At 39.7% G+C, this 20,347-nt stretch overlaps 2 protein-coding genes across 2 annotated transcripts in view; one reads left to right on the top strand and one right to left on the bottom strand.

Annotated features, from left to right (window-relative positions):
* CLCA4 (chloride channel accessory 4) overlaps positions 1 to 5,386 on the top strand; it is a 30,967-nt gene extending 25,581 nt beyond the window's left edge. The window contains exons 12-14 of the mRNA XM_019957160.2: positions 2,955 to 3,125; positions 4,038 to 4,274; positions 4,613 to 5,386. Of these exons, the coding sequence (XP_019812719.1) occupies positions 2,955 to 3,125; positions 4,038 to 4,274; positions 4,613 to 5,052 (848 nt within the window). The 3' untranslated portion in view covers positions 5,053 to 5,386. The remainder of the gene's footprint in view (positions 1 to 2,954; positions 3,126 to 4,037; positions 4,275 to 4,612) is intronic.
* The window catches only part of ODF2L (outer dense fiber of sperm tails 2 like), a 402,314-nt gene that overhangs the window by 212,113 nt on the left and 169,854 nt on the right, over positions 1 to 20,347 (bottom strand). The gene's annotated exons all lie outside the window — the stretch shown is intronic.

Raw genomic sequence — 20,347 nt, 5'->3', positions numbered from 1 at the left:
ACTGGACCAGGGTGAAATTCTATCCAGGTAACAACTCCAAAGTGATTTGCAAGTGTCTTACACGTGGTAGAGCACTCAATGAACTTTATTTACTGTCATTACTGTTCTTTCTTTCATTTAGACAACCAATGTCTTCCAATAAATAGGAAAGTATCATTGCTGAGATTGAGGACAGCATCAAGAATTCTGAATAAGTGTTTCTTAGAGGTATATAACCAAGAAAGTCTGGCCAGAGACAGTGAAACACAAGTAGTAGTATGGAATGAAGCAGTACAATTTGGGTCCCTGGCAGGGAGGGGATGCCAGCCGTGAGAAATTCCCAACAGCTGGATAAAAAGTTCACATATAATCTTAGGGACTGAGACCAAAGGAAGCTGGATCTGCCATCAGAGAGAAGGGGACATTACTGGGTCATCATCAGATACCAGATCTGACTGGGAGGTATCAAAATAGAGTGTTGACTGCTCTCTATCTCCTTGGTCTGTATGGGTGAGTGGTACTGTACTTTAAAACCTTTTCCCAACTCTGAATTGTTCTGGGAACTAACACTTCTTTAGAGAGGTCATTTAGTAAAGAAATTACTATCTCAGTAAACGTCTAAGTTGTCAGAATTTTCAATTAGCTTCTTTTCAATGTAGTTAAATCAGCCAGCTTATAACCTATCATCAACTAGAGTTGGCCCTGTGAGAAGTTTAGAAGGCAAAAGTCTTTGGTTTATCAATGCCTTTATCTAATATGACAATATTTTCTTAAATTATCCCGTGACTCTCTTTCTCCCAACCCCTTCCATGCTACGTTAAAACTCCTGTATCTTGTTTCATTTCTCAAGGAGAAATAAAATTTCTCAAATAAAACTCAAATAATTTGGGACACCTTTACCTAAGAAAGCATAGGTGCTTAAGAATGACTTTACCTAAGAAAGCATTGGTAATTAACAATGACTTGGAGCAGGGGTTCTCAAATTTTAACTCCTGAAGTGAAACTCCTAAAGAGCTTGTTTTATAACACAGAATGGGAACACCAGAAAAACTTTCATTCCTTATATGATCCAGAGAAACGCAGATGCTGTTGGTCTAAGGATTTCATTTTAAGACTCTCTCTCAGAGTCTTAACCCTCCTGAGAAATGTGTTTGCAAATTAACAAAACTCTCTAGTACTGGTGATATGAAGAAATATCCTCATGATACAGTATTCCTGAGCTCTCCTAAACGTTTATTCTAAAAACAGATGGGATTTTCCACTGTTAGACCAGAAAATTAATCGATCATAGTGTAAGAGGTTACGATTAAAATGAAAAATTAGACATTGAAGATAAGTTATAATAAGTAATTTGTAGGTTATAGCAATGAGAATTAAATCTTATGCAAAGATAATATTTCTTTAGTGGGGATCCTTTGATTTGGAGAGAGAGAGACAACATAATTGTGCTTAAAGCATGAGCTGCAAACAGTATATATGAGTATATATACCAGTATGTCTATGTCTATGTAATAATATATTATTACAAATAGAAAGGGAAAAAATGGAAGCAGTGAAAGATTTTATTTTCTTGGTCTCCAAAATCACTGCAGTGATAGCAGCCATGAAATTAAAAGACTCTTGCTTCTTGGAAGAAAAGCTATGACAAAACTAGATAGCATATTAAAAAGCAGAGACATCACTTTGCTGACAAAGGTCTGAATAGTCAAAGCTATGGTTTTTCCAGTAGTCATGTACAGATGTAAAAGTTGGACCATAAAGAAGGCTGAGCGCCAAAGAATTGATGCTTTTGCACTGTGGTGCTGGAGAAGACTCTTGAGAGAATATTAAACCATTCAATCCTAAAGGAAATAAACACTGGATATTCATTGGAAGGACTGTTGCTGAAGCTCTAATACTTTGGTCACGTGATGCAAAGAGCTGATTCATTGGAAAAGACCCTGATGCTAGGAAAGACTGAAGGCAAAAGGAGAAGAGGGCTGAGGATTAGATGGTTCGGTTCAGTTCAGTTCAGTCACTCAGTCATGTCCAACTCTTTGCGACCCCATGAATCACAGCACGCCAGGCCTCCCTGTCCATCACCAACTCCCAGAGTTCACTCAGACTCACGTCCATTGAGTCAGTGATGCCATCCAGCCATCTCATCCTCTGTCGTCCCCTTCTCCTCCTGCCCCCAATCCCTCCCAGCATCAGAGTCTTTTCCAATGAGTCAACTCTTCGCATGAGGTGGCCAAAGTATTGGAGTTTCAGCTTTAGCATCATTCCTTCCAAAGAAATCCCAGGGCTGATCTCCTTCAGAATGGACTGGTTGGATCTCCTTGCAGTCCAAGGCACTCTCAAGAGTCTTCTCCAATAGTTAGATAGCACCATTGACTCAATGGACATGAATTTCAGCAAACTCTGGGAGATAGCAAAGGACAAGGAAGCTTGGCGTGCTGCAGTTCATGGGGTCACAAAAAGTCAGACACAACTTAGTGACTGAACAACAATCACGACAAAAATAATACACACACACACATACACACACACACACACACTCGGGCTTCCCAGATGGCACCAGTGGTAAAGAGGCCACCTGCCAATGCAGGAGACATAAGAGGCTCAGGTTTGATTCCTGGGTCAGGAAGATCTCCTGGAAGAGGGCATGGCAACCCACTCCAGTACTCTTGCCTGAAGAATCCCACAGACAGAGGACATTGGTGGGCTACAGTCTGCAGGGTTGCAGAGTCTGACAGGACTGAAGCGACTTAGTATGCATGCATATGTACACACACAAACACAGTACCACTAGGATATACATCCCACAAGATACTGGTTGGCAGAGCAAAATGGAAATATTCCCCAAGGGGTCAATCACAAAATAGGGAGATGAATAAAAGCAATATGCTTATAAAGCCCATATGCTTGACTTAGAAAATACTTAAGTTTTTATTTTTCTTTACATTAGTAATTTATTCCTTCACTTCCATAACAAGGTGCTGATTCTTTCAAGAATGATGGAGTGTACTCTAGATACTTTACAACTTATAAAGAAAATGGCCCATATAACTTAAAAGTACGGGCTCATGGAGGAGAAAATGCTGTCACATGGAACTTAAGGCATCCACTGAATAGAGCTGCATACATACCAGGCTGGGTAGTAGATGGTGAGTACTTCATAATATCTGAAGTCAATGGTGGCTTGAATAATTGTGAGTTGGTATGATTAAGGCTACAAATATTTTATAACTTCAGAGTATAGCTTCTCCCATTTCTGGAATGAATTCTCAGTCATATGACAGTTTGCCTCCATATTAACCTAAGCTTTGGTACAGTGTCTTTGGTATAGACATTTCTATGAAAGCCAGCCATTATTACATTTGTTTGGAGCAAATGACCTATATCAACAAAAATTTGCCCCATTTTCAGCTCAGGATGAAGTAAAGAGGCTAATATGTTATGTACTTAACTAGAAACCAATGGTAGAATTTATCCATCTGATTACAAATACCTTTATTTGCAAAGTTTTTATTTAGTCAAAGGGAAAAATGTGTAGAGAAAAGCAATGAAAAATATTAAGAATCCATTTTAATTGGCTTTCCTTTGTTTTGTCCCTTATGTCACCCTTATAGGGGCTTTCTGTTGCAATATAATCTGAATATTATTCGTTAGCACTTGCAACAGGGAGGAAGTGTGAAACCTGACACAAGTGACTGAAAGGGAACCAGTATAAATTCCCCCAGATTTATTCCCATCTTTAGGGTAATTTAAGAAATAAAGCAACTCCTCTATTTTTTAAGCACATATTAACTATATAACAATATTCCCATTCAGGACAGTCTTAATTCCAAAGCAATTTATTATCCAGTTCTACCCTACAATACTCTGGTCAGGATGCTAAAGCAAGAATTCTTCTACCAACTGAATCCTTATGATCTTGTCACCAAAACTAATAAAAGGCAACTGTGTATATGGGGAAAAAAAGGAGGGGGAAATTTAGGATAAAAAAATACAATTCATTGAGTTCTGAAAATATTAGTGTAGATTTGTCCATTAAATACCAGGAATTTGTAATGCAGGCAACATTGAAGGGAATCCACCAAGACCAGAAAATGATGAGGACACTCAGACAAATGTGGAGAGTTTCACCCGAATAGCAACAGGAGGTGCATTTGTGGTTTCCAATGTTCCACAGTCTCCCTCATTCCTTGACCTCTTCCCGCCAAGTCAAATCACAGATCTTGAAGCCACATCAAATGAGGATGAGATCAATCTAACATGGACAGCACCAGGAGATGATTTTGATGTTGGAAAAGGTAAGGACTATGTGTCATGCACTTGTTGATTAAGTGAAAGTTGCTTGTTGCAAAAGCAAGTGTCTAAGGGTGTGTGAGAGGAAAATAATTTACAATTAATAGCTCAACAAAGTATTAATTTTATAATCTCGTGTTATGAATCATCATGTGGCACATTATAACCTGCCATGTATCATTTGCAGAGTTTAAAAATCAGAATTCAGCTTTTATGGAAAAATAAATAAGGCTCTGGATGTGAGCATAACTTTGGCATGACTAACAGCATTTTGGAGGAGAATGAAAAAAGATTTCATATAATATGCTCTAGTTTCTAAACTACATATAACTTTTTTTCTTAGTTCAAGAGTATATCATAAGAATAAGTGAAAGCATCCTGGATCTAAGGGATAATTTTGATGATGCTCTGCAAGTAAACACTACTGCTCTGTTACCAAAAGAGGCCAACTCCAAGGAAACCTTCACATTCAAACCAGGAAACATCTCAGAAGAAAATGAAACCCACATATTCATTGCCATTCAAAGTGTGGATAAAAGCAATTTGACATCAAAAGTATCCAACATTGTGCAAGTAGCTTTGTTTGTTCAAGAAGATTACATTCCTGATGAAATTCATCCAGATACTAGTCCTGATAAAAATCCCCCTAAGTCCGGACTCAGCATTTCTGCCTTGGTGTTGTTAGTGGTTGGCTCTGTGGTAATTGTTAGTCTGATTTTAAGCATCACCATTTGTATCGTAAACAAGAGAAGAAATCCTAGAAGACCTAGAACAGGGTTTTAAGAATATATCAACAACAAAATTAAAGGATGTTTCATAATTTTTAAATTTATCATGTGTGAAAATAATTTTAAGAGTTTTACAAGGAACCCTTTGATTAAATATAAACATAAAGAGATATTTGAAAAATTGTAAATCAATATTAAATTAAACAATTTGTATTTATTAATTTACCAAAAGGTTATAAAGATCTTTTCATATTCATACCTGGTTACATATTATCTGACACAAAAGTTCTCTATAAAATTCAAATTTAATCAAGAAGTTAAAACTGTCTATTGGAGTGGTCAAAATGCAAATGTAAGAAGGCAAATAAACAATATTTTTGAGAAATGAATTTGTTCTCAGTATTTTTTAGTATAAACTGATTTTTTGTATTCACTGAAGGTCTTTAATTATATACTTGTATCAGTTCAGTTCAGTTGCTCAGTTGTGTCCAGCTCTTTGCGACCCCATGGACTGCGGCACACCAGGCCTCCCTGTCCATCATCAACTTCTGGGTTTTACTCAAACTCAGGTCCATTCAATCGGTGATGCCATTCAACCATCTCATCCTCTGTCGTCCCCTTCTCCTCCTGCCTTCAATCTTTCCCAGCATCAGGGTCTTTTCAAATGAATCAGTCCTTCCCATCAGTGGCCAAAGTACTGAAGTCTCAGCATCAGTCCTTCCAATGAATATTCAGGACTGATTTCCTTTAGGATGGACTGGTTGGATCTCCTTGCAGTCCAAGGGACTCTCATGAGTCTTCTCCAACAATATATACAATATAAATAAGGACATGTTTACTGTACTTCATTGATATGGAAGATAGTATTAAAGAAGCTAAAGGAAAGGAAATAAGGGGGGGATGCCTGATATCTGAAAATGTTGGTTTTACTCTTATAGCATTCATTGGAAAATAAGCTGTGTAGTAGGGCATTTGGGGACTGTGCTATTAAGGTAGAAGGTCTATTAGCACAATTAATTCCTCTGGTGGGCTGGCACCTACTCAAGCATTGCTGAAAGCTATATACATAGAGGTAAACATGGAGGAAATGTAGGAAAGGGGTTGAAAGTGGAAGTGTTGGTTGCTCAGTCATATCCGACTCTTTGCAACCCCATGGACTATAGTAGTCTGCCAGGCTCCCCTGTCCATAGGATTATTCCAGACAAAATTACTGGAGTGAGTTGCCTTTTTCTTCTCCAAAGGGGCTAGAGTAAGACAACTGACTTTTTACCAGGAGGGGAATAAAAGCCTGAAATTCTCTAATAGTGGACAGAAATAATGTAAAACAGCCAGACTTTCCCTATGTCCTTCCAACCTATCAACCCAATAGCCCTGGAGACAAAGCCTACCAGCCTGGTTAGTACTCTCCCTGATTCTCTGGGGCAACAGCTTTGCTCTGATGGGTCTTAGTTGAAGGCTCTCCACTTACAGGTCATGCTTTGATTTAGATCTATTTCCAGAACTACGTCAGTAACTGATTATGAATTGGTAAGAATCAGAAAAACAACAGAATGATTACCATTTTTGTATTCTGAATAAGCTACAAAATGTATAGACTCAGTAAAAAAATGAAAATGAAGAGCTGCTGCTCAATAATTTATAAGGATTTTAAGATGGTAACAGCAAAGCATTAAACCAAGTACTTGGACCTTCTAAGCATGAGACACCATGCAAATGTACAAGTCTCACCCCACAAAGCTAGCCCTGACTATGGTACAGGATAACCTAGTGAGAAAATCTGCAGTATAAAGGCTCTACATGGGATTTCCATTACATTCCCATAGCATTGTTATGATCTAATAGTTTATTTATAAAATGTACCAGGTATAGAAATGAAATCTTGGGGCCATCATCATCTGGTAGGAAATTTAGCTACAGGAAAAAATTCTAAGCTACCCCAGTAAAGGAAGAGAGACAGCCCTAAGTGGGGAAGAGTAGCCCATTATCAACCACAAAGGTTCAAATGACTACAGGATTCCTGAAGAGAAAACCCACCACAGCAGCCATCCAACTGGCTGCTGCCGCTACAGATGGGCAGTTGGCAGTATCACAGGCTAACGACCCACCTGGAGAGGTCGGTCCAAGCTTGTAGGACCAAGAGATGGTATCCATTTACCACCTCAGCTGCTCAGCCAGAACTGAGAGAACCACTTTCCCATGTTATATATAATGCATGCTACTTGGTGCTGGCTGATGTTACAGGTCAGAGTGACCTAATACAGCATGGGTAAATGGTGAGACCCAAACCATAGTGTCTGATGACACTACCATAAAATGGAACTCAGAAAAGCACAGCTCAAAGGAACTATGAAGTGAGTCGGGACTGCTGAAAGATTTAACAGTAAAGTATGGTTGCTAGTCTCCAAAAGGATTTTCCAAAGAGCCACAGCTCCTATTGTCCATAGCCTTATATAGTTGCCTCCCACATTAGGGTATAGGATGGTCCCAATGACTTATTTAAAAATTAGAAAGCAGCAGAAATGATGGACACTACATTTTTTGTGTTCTTGATAACTCTGTCATTTACAAAATTCAGTTATAGTGACAGAGATCACTGCAGAGGTTCCAAGACTATACAGAGAATGAAAGAGGCCTAACTATCCCTGATTCCCAGTCATACCTCAAGATTATTCTATTTGCAGTCATTAGACTTCAAGCATAACTAGCAAAAGAACTTCCCCTTTAAGACCAGTAAGCCAACACAATTATGGAGTGCCGGGAGCCAGCACAGGAGATCCCACCCATAACAAGGTCATGCGGAAGAGACCTGACAGGCAAGGCAGATCAGGACTCAAGGGACTCCCTGGACCTGCTCGAGCATCTACCCTGAAACCAAAGTCTGTCTGTCTACTGTTTACTATATTGTGCCTTTCACCAACTCTTCTGACATTAACAGGGGGCTATCCCCGACCACTTTTCTCTGAAAAAAATCAACTTAGGGCTCTAGTTATAAGTCTCCTGGGCTTGAAAGGAATATTTCAATTCTAACCCCTCTGTTAGCATTTTAGCTTGCTTGGCAGGTTTATCCACACCCTTGCAACTAACGCACATAATTGCTCACAACTCCCCAACCATGAAAGGCACGGGAAGCCTAAGCATTCTAAAAGTCCTAATGAGCATAGAGCCCTTTGAGGGATGAAAAATTATTAGAATAGTACTGATAAAGGGCTTCATTATTGGGCCAACGCTTACTGCCAAGTTCCCATATCCCTTATCCACTGTGCACATGGGAGTGCATTAGTTAATGTAGTTGGAATGTAAGAAAAACAAGTAGTAGCCTTGGTATTAACCACATCAGACCTTTGAGCTAATAAGTTCTTTCTTTGTTGTGACCCACTGCACTTCTGCTCCGTGAGAATGTAACTTTATTTAGTACTTTCTGAGGCTGGGAGAAATAAAGAAAAAACACTTTAAGGGAAAACAAGTTTTCTGGCTGATCAACCTTTATCAGAAAAGAGTCATGGAATGTTAACAGGCCACAGGGCCAGACATAACATAAGACCTTTGTTTATGAAAAGGTGTACAGGACATTTACAGAAAAATGTCCTGGTTTCAATAAAGTTAAAATTGATGGAATGTTGAGCTGACTCTGTATCTTTTACTTTGAGAAATGTGTAACTCAGAGTATAAAAGTTCCTTTTGAAAATAAAGCTGCAGATCCCACTTCACCAGAGCTCTGATCTCCGTGTCTTTCTTTCTCTCTCTCTCTTTCTCTCTCCCTTTTTTCAGGCTGTATCCCTGGAGTACAGAGGCCCTCTGAGTTCACTTTTTTGCCTAGGCTTCTAAGACCCGATCAGGAAGGCACTCTGCGTCTTCACCCCACCGAGAGCGCACCTGAGGCCTCTGTGAACAGAGCAAGTCCTGTGTCAGGGGCTTTATTGGCTTTCTGTGTAAACCAAGGAATATCAGCCTCTTTCTCTCTCCCTTATTCTTTCTCTTTATTTTTTATTTTTATTTTTGACCCTGGACCACCAGGTCCCAGTCCATTATAAGACCCATGTCATCTCTCTCACTGACGCCGTTCATCCTGAGAGTTCCCCTGGATCCTGCTGGGGCTGGACCCCGGCAATGGAGGAGATAAATAGGTAGTTGTTTTAGCCACCAAGTTTTCAACTAGTTTGGTCCATAAATCTAAATTACTGAAACAACCAATAACAGTATTAGTCAGTGTTCCATCTGGGTATCAGAACCACCATTAACATTATGGAATTGAGAATTTATTATAGAGGTTAACTGGGACACCAAAGAACTGAACAAAGAACTGTAGAATCGGGAAAAAAAAAAAAAACCTTAATATAAACACTAGTAACAAACCTCCCTGAAACACTGGAATTAGCTCTTGGTGTTGGATGTTGGAAGTTAAGCAAGGCCAGGAACTGTAGAAGTTTGCTGTTTACTATAGAAGTCTTTGCCTCTGCTCCACTACCACCCGTGTAAGACTTTTGCCAAGTATCTCACTGTGGGTCTGGGATCATAATGGGTTGGCAAAGCCAGCACTAAAGAAGAGGAGTTGGACATGGAGTAGGGAAGAGTAAGGACACCAGCCCATTTCCATCTTTCTTATTGCCTCCTATCATCTCAGCTTCAAACAGTTATAGCAGCTCTTTTTAGATCTTTGAACTTTCAAGCAAATGTCTCTTGTCACCAACTCTACCCAAACCATACAGATTCTGTGAAATGTACTTCTATTTTCTCCAAGTTGCCTCAGCAAAGCAAATTCAAACAGGGAAGTATGTAATGATGATCTGTTGCACAGCAAGGAATTTCCTTATGTGGTAGTAAGTGGACCCTGTCCTTAATGTGTCCTTAAGAAAACTGAAGGAAACAGGAAGCTCTGAGCCCCTGTGACCGGGTAGATTACTCCCTTCAAAGCAGCTTCATGGACTGCAAAACTTCTGGCCCACTCCCAGGAACCATGAAGGTATGTTGTACTGAGCCCACTTATCTATTTACGTCCATATTCTGTAAGCCTTTTGTATTGCTTCTTTGCAAATTCAGTAATAAACCTTGTTATTCAGTAATAAACAATTTAAGAAATGTTATCAATTTCCAAATGACACAAATAGTTTTGATACTGAATAGAAAAGCATAAATTGCCGGGGGGGGGGGGGGGGGGGGCGGGGGCGGGAACAGAAAGAGCTTATGAATACAAATGAGAAACTCAAGTGTGTGAGATCAAGAAAAGATAAGAATGATTCAAGTAGGAAGGAGCAGTCAAGCATTTCTGATTAATGCTAAAATGTGGCTAATGAATATAACAATACAGTTATTAGTGACCATAATAAGAGAATTCTTGCTAAAGAAAAACAGGAAGTGAATAAATCCAGAAACTGTGTGCACACAATTCTTTCAAGATTTTAATTCTGAAGTAGAGCAGAGCAAAGGAGTAGAAATTGGGAAAAGTAATATGTGGTCCAAAGAGATTTAATCTGTAGTACAATTGTAAATTTTTTGTAAATGTTTCAGAGCTATTTTATAGTTTAAACTCTCTCTACATAATGAACTGATAAAAAATAAAACTTTAACACAGTTCTTTGTAATTAGAGATTGATATAAAAGCAACAGAAACTGTGCTTTAATTTTCTCATCTGTAAAAATCTGTGAAAATACTAATGTCCACCATTGGAAAAGAGAAAGTGAAAGTCGCTCAGTCATGCCCAGCTCTTTGCAACCCCATGCACTATAGCCTGCCAGGCTCATCTGTCCATGGAATTCTCCAGGCCAGAATACTGGAGTGAGTAGCCGTTCCCTTCTCCAAGGGATCTTCCCAACCCACAGATCAAACCCAGGTCTCCCGCAAGTGTTGTATATATCTTAAGATAATGGCAGTTCTTGGCCTCATTTCTGCACATACTTAGTGTTCAATTCATAGCAGCTCTCATGCTGAGAAGGTTTGTACTGCCATACCCTAAATTTAGGTATCTCAGCATTGAGGGCAAATTGCCCATCAGTCAGTCAGCCAGGATATTAAATTCCTACTATTTATCAACACTTTGCAGCTAAATGCTGTGAGTAGAATGGTGAATGAAAATACTACCCTAAGTCTTCATGGAAGTTAGAGTCTCACAGAAAGACAGATATTAAACAAATCACAAGACACAGATAATTATAAGTTTTCAAAGTGGTCTGAGGTTTCATTCAGTAACTGTATCTCTCATGATACTTATCAAGCCTACAAGCAAGTAAAATCCTCACTATGCACACCACTGACCTTCCATTCATATCCAGATTTCTAGGAGCACAAAGTTTTGCACTCAATATGACCTTTACTACAAGAACAAGGGAGTATTTGCTGCCCATCAGGTTATCGTTTCCAAAAATCAACTATACAGGCCCAAAACAGAGAACAAAAAATATCATGTACACCAGCTTACAAGCTTAGAATACTGCAAGCCACATCTCCTTACAGAAAGTGAGAGGTACTAAGCCAAACATGACAACCACCCACTAATTCTACTACTCTAAACACTGCCCGGTACAAGAAGATAAGGCAAGAGAGAAAGAGGTTGTTCTTCTGGAGAAGTACAGTGTTCTGAAAAGACACTCCTGAATGAAGTGTAAATCTCAGGAAGCCACATAAGTCAGGAGAGTAATCCACTAACATCAACATTGCTGAGCCTCTGGAAGGGCAGAGTTCCTGATGCTCTGACATGGAAAAAATGGACAGGAGAGAGAAGGTGGAAGACATCAAGTATTTTGTGCATGTTTGATACATCAAGGAGTATAGAGTTTCTTATTGAGTAGAATTGTAGATTGTGACTAGGCTTAATTCACTTGGGATCTCCCATGTCAAGAAACTGTATAAAGAGAAGAGCTTTATAGGATCCATCAAAGAAACTACTGAGTGACATCTGAAACTACACAATAGTAGGACAGGCTCATGAGGAGGCCTCTCCTAGTCATCCTCACCAAGACCCAAGCAGAATACCTCTAGGAAAAGGGAGAAGATATTGAGACTGAGGTATTATACTCCATCCTCCCCTACTTTAAGTCATTGGCATAAGTCTGGCTTGAATTAGAGGAAGAGAAAGAGGAAAGCTGCAATTCAAGTATGAAGTGCTAGTCATTCAGTCATGTCTGACTGTTTGCGACCCCATGGACTGTAGCCTGCCAGACTCCTCTGTCCATGGAATTCTCCAGGCAAGAATACTGGAGTGGGTAGCCTTTCCCTTCTCCAGGGGATCTTACTGACACAGGGCTCGAACCCAGGTCTCCTGCATTGCAGGCAGATTCTTTACAGTCTGAGCTACCAGGAAATCCAACTCAAGTATAAGCATATCTTAAAATGAATAGGATTGGGATTTAACCATCAAACCAAATAAGAGAGCCAAAATTGATAATACTAATGGAATTTGGGCTTCCCTGATGGCTCAGACAGTAGAGAATCTGCCTGCAATGAGGGAGACCGGGGTTCAATCCCTGGGTCAGGAAAATCCCCCAGAGAAGGGAATGGCTACCTACTCTAGCATTTTTGCCTGGAGAATTTCATGGACAGAGGAGCCTGGCAGGCTATAGTCCATGGGGTTGCAAAGAGCTGGACACAACTGAGCGACTAACACCACACACACACACACACACACACACACAATGGAATTGGAGTGTGTTGTGAGTAAGTAAGAGATATTGGTACCCAATCAGATAGGAGAACTCTGGAGCACAGTTCATTATAGACATGGAAGAACAATATTCTTCCATGCTTATATACAAGAGAGATATGGCTCAGATGGTAAAGAGATAATACCACTCAATAAATTGATTTCACAGTGATCACAGTCAACAATATTGTTGCACAAAATTATGGTGACAAAGAAATTGGTATACAGACAGTTTCTTGGACACCAAACTCCTACTGTCTTCCACTTCCTTCCCCGCTGTAGATAAGATTTGTGTTTGCCTCATCATCATCCATTCTCCCTTCTGCAGGCATAGTTGCAGTCATTTTCCACGCTGGATTTCCTGACAAGTCCTTGTCTGCATTTCCAGTGAGCCTTCCTACCATTGCCCACTACTTCTGAGCATGGCTTCATCCCTTAGACTGACTCCATTTCCCTCTATTTCTGCCTTCTGTTTCCTTATAATCTCAATTCTTATCTAGGGCCATCACATATATGACTCCAAAGGGATCCATTTAAATCATGTATTAATGGCATCACTGGAGTTTAGCAAAGCACAATCTCAGGGTTGTCGTGTGGTGGCCTTGCTCACCACACAGGACTGACACATGAAAAATATGTAGTCTTTGTGAAAGATTGTAAATGCAACATTAAGTGGTCCTATAGCTTTAGTACTACAATAGCCCATTATACCTCAATTCAAGTAACATTTTTTGGCAAAACAACTATATGAATTATGATCCCAGTGCTCTATTTTCTTTAATAAACTATGTGATGACCCATACATTAATTTGTGGTATGTCTGACCTCAAGGGGAATATAAGCAAAGTGCTAAACACTATGTGTCCTGCTATCTGTCCTCACACAGTATAGGAAATAAGGGAGGGAATTTACACAAAATTGTGACAGAGGCATATGAGAAACTGAAAAGTAGGAATGTTGTGATATGCAAGTAGTGCCATCACTCATTCCACAATTTGAATATCTGATTGAACTTGGAAGTAGCAACAAAAATCCCGTGCTTTTCTCCAAATGTAAATTCATACACAGCAGTTTCTCAAATATATTGGACCCTTAATCAAACTTTTTTTCCTAGAAAGGAAAACAGGGCTTTCCAGATTCCAGAGAATCTAAAGTCAAGGGATAAGGTCATCAGAGGAAATCCTGCTATTGAATGCCAATTCCATCTCCAACCTTTGCTCCACACCATGAATGTCACACATACATACATACTCACAAACACACATTTTAAGACAACACTTAAAATGTGGATAGTTTAGACAGCTTTTTGGATAAAGGTTTGTCAATTTTTATAAGGCAATGAAACAATTCCATAAAACTTAAATACTATCTTCACCCACACCTCCTTCTGAACTTCTTTTTCTCAGAGAAAGAAATATCTCACCACCCAGGCATTCATATTGGAGACTAGGAAGCCAAACCTTGGAGACCAGGAAGCCAAACCTTGACCTGCCAATTTCCTCACATTTTCCCTCCCATCAGTTAACAGGTCCTGTCACAGACATCTCCCCATCTCGTCTTTGTCTCTCCCCATCTCACTGTTAGTGATGCTGCCTCAGTTCAGCATCCATCATCACCTCCTAGATACAGATGCTCCCTACCTTGTCTCTGTATCTTTTTTAATTTAATTTTGTACTGGACCATAACTGATTTGCAATATTGTGTTAGTTTTAAGTGTACAGAAAAATGATTCAGTTGCACATTCTACATACAGCTGGGCTTCCCTGGTGGCTCAGAGGTTAAAGCGTCTGCCTCCAATGCGGGAGACCCGGGTTTGATCCCTGGGTTGGGAAGATCCCCTGGAGAAAGAAATGGTAACCCACTCCAGTATTCTTGCCTGGAGAATCCCATGGATGGAGAAGCCTGGTGGGCTACAGTCCACGGGGTCGCAAAGAGTCAGACACGACTGAGTGACTTCACTTTCACTTTCATTCTTTTTCAAATTCTTTTCCCATTTAGAATATTATAGAATATTGTGCAGAATTCCCTGTGCTTTACAGTGTCCTTGTTGGTTTTCTATTTTACATACAGTAGTGTATGCATGTCAATCCCAAACTCCCAATCTATCTCTCTCCTCAACTTATCCTTACCCCCGGTAATCAAAAATTCCTTTTTTTAACTCTGTGAGTGTGTTTCTGTTTTGTAAGTAATTTCATTTGTATCAGATTTTCAGATTTCACATATAAGCTGTATCATATATTTATCTTTCTCATACTTACCACACTTAGGATGATACTCTCTAGGTCCACCAGTGTTGCTGTAAATGGCATTATTTCACTCTTTTTAATGGCTGAGAAATATTCCATTGTACATATGTATCACATCTTCTTTATCCATTCATCTCTCAGGGGACATGTAGGTAAGTTACTTCCATGTCCTGGCTATTGTAAACAGCACTACAATGAAGCCTGGGGTACATGGAATCTTTTGAACCATCTTTTTCTCTGGATATATTCTAAGGAGTAGATTGCTAGATTATATGATAGCTCTATTTTTAGTTTTTTAAGGAATCTCCGGAGATTCCCCATGGTGGCTTACCAATTCACATTTCGCCAAAAGTGAACACCCTCTCCAGAATTTATTGTTTGTAGATTTTTTGATGATGGGCACTCTGATTGGTGTGAGGTAATATCTTATTGATATTTGACAATGTATTTGATATTACCTTTGACTTGCATTTCTCTAATAATTAGCAATGTTAAGAATCTTTAGATGTGCCTCTTGTCTATCTCTATGTCTTCTTTGGAGAAATGTCTATAGGTCTTCTATGTATTTTTAGTTGGGTTGTTTGTGTTTTTTTGTATTGAGCCTCATGATCCATTTGTAAATTTTACAGATTAAACCCTTGTCAGTCTCATCATTTGCAAATATTTTCTCCCCTTCTGTGGGATTTCTTTTCAATCTGTTTATGGTTCTTTCACTGTGCAAAAGTTTTTGAGTTTAATTAGGTCTCATTTGTCTATTTTTATTTCCATTACAGGAGGAGACTGCTCCTAAAATCAATTGTTGCAATTTATGCCAAAGAGTGTTCTTTCTGTGTTTCCTCTAAGAGATTTATAGCATCCAGTTCTACATGCGGCCCTTTAATTCATTTTGAGTTTATTTTTGTATATGGTGTTAACCAAAAACAGAAATACAAGTCAATGGAACAGGAAAGAAAGCCCAGAGATAAACTCACCTACCTATAGTCAATTAACCTACAACAAAGATGGCATCTTAAGACTATCCAATGGCACACACATAGAGAACAGAATTATGGACATGGCTGGTTGAGGGAGAAGGAGAGGTTGGGAGGTATGAAAAAGGAACATGAAAACATACATTACCATATATAAAATGGATAACCAACAAGAATTTGCTGTATGACTCAGGGAACTCAAACTAGGGCTTGATAACAACCTAGAGGAGTGTGGTGGGACAGATGTTCAAGTGGGAGGGGATATGGGTAAACCTCTGGATGATTAATGTTTGGTAGTTCAGTTCAGTTTAGTTCAGTTGCTCAGTCATGTCCGACTCTTTGCAACTCCATGGACTGCAGCACACCAGGCTTCCCTGTCCACCATCAAAGCCCAGAGCTTGTTCAAACTCATGTCCATCGAGTCAGTGATGCCATTCAACCATCTCTTCCACTGTCATCCCCTTCTCCTGCCTTCAGTCTTTCCCAGCATCAGAGTCATTTCTATGTACTGATCATGAGGAAGGCTTCCTTATCTCTCCTTTCTATTCTTTGGAACTCTGCATTCAGATGGGTATATCTTTCCTTTTCTCCTTTGCCTTTTGCTTCTTTTCTTTTCACAGTGATTTGTAAGGCCTCCTCAAACAGCTATTTTGGTTTTGGGCACTTCTTTTTCTTGGTGATGGTCTTGATCACTGTCTCCTGCAAAACGTCACAAACCTCTGTCCATAGTTCTTCAGGCACTCTGTCTATCAGATCTAGTCCCTTGAATCTATTTTCATTTCCACTGTATAATCATAAGGGATTTGATTTAGGTCATACCTGAATGGTCTAGTGTTTTTCCCTACTTTCAATTTAAGTCTGAATTTTTCAATAAGGAGTTTATGATCTGAGCCACAGTCAGCTCCCAGTCTTGTTTTTGCTGATAGAGCCTCTCCACCTTCAACTGCAAAGAATATAAACATTCTGATTTCGGTATTGATCATCTGGGTGATGTCCATGTGTACAGTCGTCTCTTGTGTTGTAGGAAGAGGGTGTTTGCTATGACCAGTTTGATCTCTTGGCAAAACTCTGTTAGCCTTTGCCCTGCTTCATCTTGTACTCCAAAGCCATACTTGCCTGTTACTCCAGGTGTTTCTTGACTTCCTACTTTGCATTCCAGTTCCCTAAGATGAAAAGGATATCTTTTTTGGGTGTTAGTTTTAGAAGCTCTTTTGGGTCTTCATAGAGCTGTTCAACGTCACCTTCTTCACATTACTGGTTGGGGCATAGACTTGGATTACTGTGATATTGAACGGTTTGCCTTGGAAACAAACAGAGATCATCTATCGTTTTTGAAATTGCACCCAAGTACTGCATTTTGGACTCTTTCATTGACTATGAGGGCTACTCCATTTCTTCTAAGGGATTCTTGCCCAAAGTAGTGGATATAATGGTCATCTGAATTAAATTCACCCATTCCTGTCCATTTTAGTTTGCTGATTCCTAAAATGTTGATGTTCACTCTTGCCATCTCCTGTTTGACCACTTCCAATTTGCCTTAATTCATGGACCTAACATTCCAGGTTCCTATGCAATATTGTTCTTTACAGCATTGAACTTTACTTCCATCACCAGTCACATCCACAACTGGGTGTTGTTTTTGCTTTGGCTCTGTCTTCATTCTTTCTGGAGGTTTTTTTCTCTACTTTTCTGCAGTAGCATATTGGGCACCTACCGACCTGGGGAGTTAATCTTTCAGTGTCATATCTTTTTGTGTCTTCATACTGTTCATGGGGTTCTCAAGGCAAGAATATGGACTGGTTTGCCATTCCCTTCTCCAGTGGACCACACTTGGTCAGAACTCTCCATCATGACCCATCTGTCTTGAGTGGCCCTACACAGCATGGCTTATAGTTTCATTGAATTAGACGAGGTTTTGGTCTGTGTGATCAGTTTGATTGGTTTTCTGTGATTGTGATTTTCATTCTGTCTGCCCTCTGATGGATAAGAATAAGAGGCTTATGGAAGCTTCCTGATGGGAGAGACTGACTATGGGGAAAACTGTGTCTTGTTCTCATGGGCGGGCCCATGTTCAGTAAATCTTTAATCCAATTTTCTGTTGAAAGGGTAGCCTTTCCCTTCTCCAGGGGATCTTCCCAACCCAGGGATCAAACCCAGGTCTCCAGCATTTCAGGCAGATTCTTTATTAGCTGAGCAACAAGGGAAGCCCAATGTTTGGTAGAAACCAATTCAAAACTGTAAGCAATTTTCCTTCAAGTAAAAATAAATAAACCCAAAAATAAAATAAAACGGCCAAAAGCTCTGGAAAAACAACAACAACAACTATCTAATAGAAAAAATACAATCTATCTGTTTAATAAATGGTGCTGAGAAAACAAGACATCTGCATGTAAAAAATGAAATTAGAATATCCTTTAACACCATACACAAAAATAAACTCTGTATCTGCATTCTACCCTCCCTAATATGTCTACCATGTTGCCCCCAAAGTAATGCACAAAACCAAAATAGCTCTTAAACTAACTTTAAAATAGTCTCATGCCACAAAGGCAGCAACTATATATCACTTTTGCCAGGAAGACATCTAGCACAAAAGCACCAAAATATTTATCAAAGGGATCAGTGCCAGGCCTGCCAATGGGGCTCTTGCCTCCACTTCCCTATCTCTTATTGTACCATTCCAGTGATCTCACACTTTTAATCTGTCAGACTTTCAGTCTTCCCAAAATTTCACATGATTTTATCTCTAGGTGTTCATCAGGAACACCATAGTCCCTCATCCTTCTGCATTTCTAATTCTACCATCCTCAGGCTCCTTTTTCTGCCTTCTGATCATGTCTTTCTTTTAAAATCCCACCCTACAAACTTTCTTGGCTGCCTCACCCTCTTGCATGAGTAGAGCACTCCTTCTTTTGTGTTCAATTGGAAGAGGTCAGTCTTCATTCCAATCCCTAAGAAAGGCAATACCAAAGAATGCTCAAACTACCGCACAATTGCACTCATCTCACACATCAGCAAAGAAATGCTCAAAATTCTCCAAGCCAGGCTTCAACAATATGTGAACCATGAACTTCCAGATGTTTAAGCTGGATTTAGAAAAGGCAGAGAAACTAGAGATCAAATTGCCAACATCCGTTGGATCATAGAAAAAGCAAGAGAGTTCCAGAAAAACATCCATTTCTGCTTTATTGACTATGCCAAAACCTTTGACTGTGTGGATCACAATAAACTGTAGAAAATTCTGAAAGAGATGCCCCCTGAGAAATGTGTATGCAGGTCAGGAAGTAACAGTTAGAACTGGACATGGAACAGCAGACTGGTTCCAAATAGGAAAAGGAGTACATCAAGGCTGTATATTGTCATCCTGCTTATTTAACTTATATGCAGAGTACATCATGAGAAATGCTGGGCTGGAGGAAGCACAAGCTGGAATCAAGATTGCTGGGAGAAATATCAGTAGCCTCAGATATGCAGATGACACCACCCTTATGGCAGAAAGTGAAGAGGAACTAAAGAGCCTCTTGATGAAAGTGAAACAGGAGAGTGAAAAAGTCGGCTTAAAGCTCAACATTCAGAAAACAAAGATCATGGCATTTGGTCCCATCACTTCATGGGAAATAGATGGGAAACAGTATCAGACTTTATTTTTGGGGGCTCCAAAATCACTGTAGATGGTGATTGCAGCCATGAAATAAAAAGACACTTACTCCTTGGAAGGAAAGTTATGACCAACATAGACAGCATATTAAAAAGTAGAGCCATTACTTTGCCAACAAAGGTCCATCTAGTCAAGGCTATGGTTTTTCCAGTAGTCATGTATGGATGTGAAAGTTGGACCATAAAGAAAGCTGAGCACCGAAGAATTGATGCTTTTGAACTGTGGTGTTGGAGAAGACTCTTGAGAGTCCCTTGGACTGCAAGGGGATCCAACCAGTCCATCCCAAAGGAAATCAGTCCTGAATATTCATTGGAAGGACTGATGTTGAAGCTGAAACTCCAATACTTTGGCCACCTGATATGAAGAACTGACTTATTGGGGAAAAAAAAAAAAAAACCCTGATGCTGGGAAAGATTGAAGGCAGGAGGAGAAGGGGATGACAGAGTACGAGATGGTTGGATGGCATCATGGATTCAATGGACATGAGTTTGAGTAAACTCCAGGAGTTGGTGATGGACAGGAAAGCCTGGCATCCTGCAGTCCATGGGGTCGCAAAGAATCGGACACGACTGAGCAACTGAACTGAACTGAACTGGAAGGTTGTTGCTGTGCTATGAAAGACATTGGCATTCTTGGACTCCTGAGGAGAGGAATTCAATCTGGGGCCAGTGACAAGACTTGATCGCTCAGAGATTTTGTGTAATAAAGTTTTCTCAAAGTATAAAAGAGATAGAGAAAACTTCTGACATAGACATCAGAAGAGGGCAGAAAGAGTGCCCCCCTGCTAGTCTTTAGCAGGAAGTTATGTACCTACTAGCAGGCTGCTAATTAGAGAAAGGAA

Source organism: Bos indicus, chromosome 3 (assembly GCF_029378745.1).
Source record: "Bos indicus isolate NIAB-ARS_2022 breed Sahiwal x Tharparkar chromosome 3, NIAB-ARS_B.indTharparkar_mat_pri_1.0, whole genome shotgun sequence".
NCBI classification, from domain to species: Eukaryota; Metazoa; Chordata; class Mammalia; order Artiodactyla; family Bovidae; genus Bos; species Bos indicus.
This window is presented reverse-complemented; position numbering and strand designations above follow the sequence as displayed.